The following is a 4153-nucleotide window of genomic DNA, read 5'->3' as shown; positions in this document are numbered from 1 at the left end:
TAGGGAAATGCAAGCAGTCAAGAGGTTAATATCTTTAGGCAATAGCTGCAAGGTTGAAATGTCCTGTCTGCCTTTACAGCCTTCAGAGTAAATGATGTATAGGCTGAGCATGATGTATTAATTTATCTTCCTACACAAAAAAAAAGCACTGTCATATGATAGTCACCAAAACCAGATTGCAAAACTGAGGATGTGTGTGTGAATCACTGCTGGTTTGGAATGGCTGCATTGCTGCTCTCTGCTCCATCTGGAATGTGGCAACTCACAGGATGTACCTTTTAAAAGGAAAGATAGAAGATTGCTTATGAACAGCCCTCCAGAGTTCACTGGAAACACTTACTCTCTGACAATGGTTTGGTTTTTGGCTTGTTTTTGTAGATGGGGACCAGTGCAGCTCAAGTCCTTGTCACTATGGTGGACATTGTAAAGATGGAATTGGTTCCTACACTTGTTCCTGCTTGGATGGTTATCAAGGCAAGAACTGTGAATTTGGTAGGTGTCTGCTTTAGAGAAGTGTGGCAGTGAATTTCCCAGGGAGCTGAAACACAGAGAGTTAACTCTTTCTTAACAAGCATTACTGGCCTCTTGTAAAGATGTATAGGATAGGATGGCAGTCAGCAATGAGCTGGGGGACAGTGCTAGAAACACAAAGCCCTGGTGGCTCTGCACATGGATAATATTAGTGAATGCTCTGAATCATAGAATCATTTGGCTTGGAAAAGACTTTTGAGATCATCAAGTCCAACCATTGACCTAACACTGCCAAGTCCACTGCTGAGCCATGTTCCTCAACACCACATCTCCATGGCTTTTAAACATGTCCAGGGATGGTGATTCAACCACTTCCCTGGGCAGCCTGTTTCAATGCTTGCTATACTTGCTCCAAAGAAAGCACTTCTAATTATTTTAGTGCCTCTTGACATGAGCTTGAATCCCCAAAACATGATGATACAACTAAGAAGAACAGGATTCCTGTAAGTGATACCAAAGAGCCATTCTGCCCAGCACAGCCTCCCTGCTCACCTCACCACAGTGAAGAACCAAAGAAAGCAGATTTCAGTAGCCAGTGCAGAGACCTTTTCAGCTTTGCAAGGAATAATTTGTTGCATATCCATCCTTCCTGAGTCTTGCTTCTGTGGCATGCAGCTACTACCCTGATGACATCACTGGAATGTGTGTTGGTAGCCAAGAAGTAGCATGGGGAGCATGGAACTGAAGTTCAGCCACAGGACTGAGGGGCATGAGGAATTGTTGAGTGCTTCTAAGGCAAGAAGGAGGAATTGTGTGACAATATACCAAAATCTAGATTTCTCTGATAGTGTTCTATTCATTCTTCCTGATTTCATTCTGATGGGGTGAACTTCAACACCTTCTGTGAAGTCAGTGTTGATTTATAGCTTTTTCTCCCAACTCAACTCTCTTCTAGTCATACCAAAGTACTGCAAAATAAACAATGGTGACTGTGAGCAGTTCTGCAGCTTCAAGAGGAATGTGCAGAAGGATGTTGTGTGTTCCTGTGCAAAAGGGTATGTTCTGGCAGAGGATGGCAAACACTGTGTTTCATCAGGTATGAAGCCACTTAATAAACTCATAGCAATGGTGATGAGACTTGTAAAGAATTTTTGAACCATCAGTGTTCTGTGTGATGGAGATGTAACACTGAGGCCAAATGTATTTACAAATATAGGGCTTTGTATTTCCAGAACCTTCCCTTTGTGAGGTGATGGAATGGACTTATCAAAATCTAGCTGGTTTGGAAGCCTCTGCAAGGTGCCTCACAAGAACCTGAGTAAACTCCACTGCTAACAGGAGAAAAGGGATTGCAGTTCTAGCTCATTCACTTAAACACATGCCATATAAAATACCAGCTCACAAAAACTTTTCCACTTTAGATGTCAGTCAATCTAATCAAATAGTAACTGATGATATTAAATAATTATTAATAATACTATTTACATTTGTCCATTTTTGTTGTTTTTCAACAAACCTGGTGGGAGGGATAAGTCGACCATATATTTATGATGTTGCTTTCTATATCCTTTATAGCTAATAATAAACTGCTGTCATGGGCCATATTATTCCTAAAATAAACCACTCTGTTTCCTAATTAAAATGGATTTTGTATGAGCAAGTACAGGAATATAGAAATGTAAATGATTGAAGATGATGGTTTAAGGTTTAAATGCTTTGAAAACACTGTTCAGAGACAACCTACGGGTAAGATTTAGGATTACAAAACCCTAAACTTTCCAAACCACCTGGTCTTCCTCCTTGGTTGCATCTGCCAAGCTTTTGCTAGTGTTTTCAAAAAAGGAGAGCTGCATTAACTGGGTTATTGTGAGGTGGGGTTGTCAAGGAGTCTCTTGTGCTGATGTTTCTGTCAGTCCCTACTTTTAACATCCTTGTCTTTACAGTAAAATATCCTTGCGGAAGAGTTTTTGTGAAAAGAAAAAAGAGGTCAGTTGTTTCACCTGCTGTTAATGGCAGTGTAACTGGTGACCAAGATGTCCCTCCCACAAACGGGACGAGCTTGGAGGAGGACATGGTTGCTACCACAGAAAGCCCAACCCCTCCTCCTGGCAACGAAACGAGTGGCAAGACCAATAATGTCCACACCAGGATAGTAGGTGGGGATGAGTGTCTGCTTGGCGAGTGCCCATGGCAGGTGAGTGGAAGCAGAATGTGTCTCTGAGGGAAGCTGCAGCCTTAAAATGTTGAAGTGAAAGGTTTTGTGCCATTCCAAGTGGTGCCTCTTCACCCCTCACCAGCCAGGGCTTTGGAGTCACGCTGCCCTACCAGTGACATTTGTGCAGGTTAAGTTCCAGTTGTGCCTGGCAGCAGTCTGGTGAAGTGGTACACCTGGGTGTGTGCCAGATAAAGCAGCCATCTGCTTTACCTGGATGCTTTCATGCCTAAAGCATATGAATCTAAAGAATCTGAAGTTCTCCTCCTGAGTTTGGACTCAAAATGAGCTCCTGTATTCAGGAAACTAAGGGAGGGATCAAAATCCAACAGAACTTGGATGGGAATTCTTTGGGGTGGTAAGTCCAAGAAATAGGGTGATTTGGGGGCTGCACTCTCCCTGCCTAGTGAATCAGTGTCTTGTTCCTAAAAGACATTACTTAAACACTGGGAGTGAGGTGATGTGGAAGCCAAACATCCACCCAAGGTAAAGACAAATGAGGCTTTGTAGCAGTACCTGCCAGCCTGTAGCACACACACGTGTGTGTGCAATGTCAGGAGCCACCTGCAGAGTAGTAGGTGCTGTGGTGAGAAGCATGGCTGTGGTGTGCAGAGAAATCAGTTCCCTCTCTAGAGCCCACTGGAGTCAAACTGCTCTTCTGAGTTCTCTATTTCCCTTTTTAACTCTGCAGGCTGTTCTGTTAAACGAGATGGGGGAAGAGTTTTGTGGTGGAACTATTCTGAATGAAAATTTTGTACTTACTGCAGCTCATTGTATGAACCAGTCTAAAGAAATCAAAGTAGTTGTTGGTAAGTGCTGGTTTCTTGTACTCCTGTGACATTTGGGCATCTGCTGCAGACTAATCCTCTGTGCTCTAAATTTTGTGTGAGATATGCTCGTGTTACTTCAGTTGTTATGATTTGTTACTTTTTTGTTGTTGTTTTGCTGTTTATAATTTCTTGTTACTGTGGGAATCCTGCTTTGTAACAGCAAAGGGAGGTGAGAATGGTGAGTCCCTTTCTTTGTCACCTACTTGGAAGAGATTAAGCCTAAAAATCCTAGAAGTGCTGGCTAGCATTTTGTGCATCAGGGTGGTGTTTCTTCAGAAAGTTTATCATTCCTGGCACATCTGAAGCACACAGATCTGTTCCTGCAGGAAGGCTATGACACATCAGCCAGAGGATGAAGCAGTGGGCTCACATTATGACTGCTTCACTTCTAAGGCATGGTACTAGATCAACACAACTTTATATTTTCATTGGTTTAGTCTCAAACCAGACTAGTTCCTCTTCCCTGATATAAGCCAGGCTTAAACTCCTGTAAGAGCTTCCACCCAAAGTGGCATTAGTTCAGCTCAGTTGGTTTATGCCTGTATGTGAACTGGGACAAAAATCTCCAGCCAAAAGCTGGGAACTGAACCTGATGCAGATGCTGCTAATAAATATCCAGTCCTGTTTAACATCTCTGTGG

At 42.8% G+C, this 4153-nt stretch overlaps 1 protein-coding gene across 1 annotated transcript in view; it reads left to right on the top strand.

The window, feature by feature from the left end:
• Positions 1–3492, top strand: part of LOC103777636 (coagulation factor X-like) — a gene marked incomplete at both ends in the record, with an annotated part of 7053 nt that extends 3561 nt beyond the window's left edge. The window contains 4 exons of the mRNA XM_008945195.1: positions 379–492; positions 1427–1567; positions 2415–2665; positions 3375–3492. Coding sequence (XP_008943443.1) covers positions 379–492; positions 1427–1567; positions 2415–2665; positions 3375–3492 — 624 coding nt within the window. The remainder of the gene's footprint in view (positions 1–378; positions 493–1426; positions 1568–2414; positions 2666–3374) is intronic.
• Positions 3493–4153: the final 661 nt, after the last annotated feature.

The sequence above is a fragment of the Merops nubicus genome, unplaced genomic scaffold (genome assembly GCF_000691845.1).
Source record: "Merops nubicus isolate BGI_N331 unplaced genomic scaffold, ASM69184v1 scaffold16028, whole genome shotgun sequence".
NCBI lineage: Eukaryota > Metazoa > Chordata > Aves > Coraciiformes > Meropidae > Merops > Merops nubicus.
The sequence above is the reverse complement of the archived record's forward strand: the minus strand, read 5'-3'. Positions and strand labels throughout refer to the sequence as shown.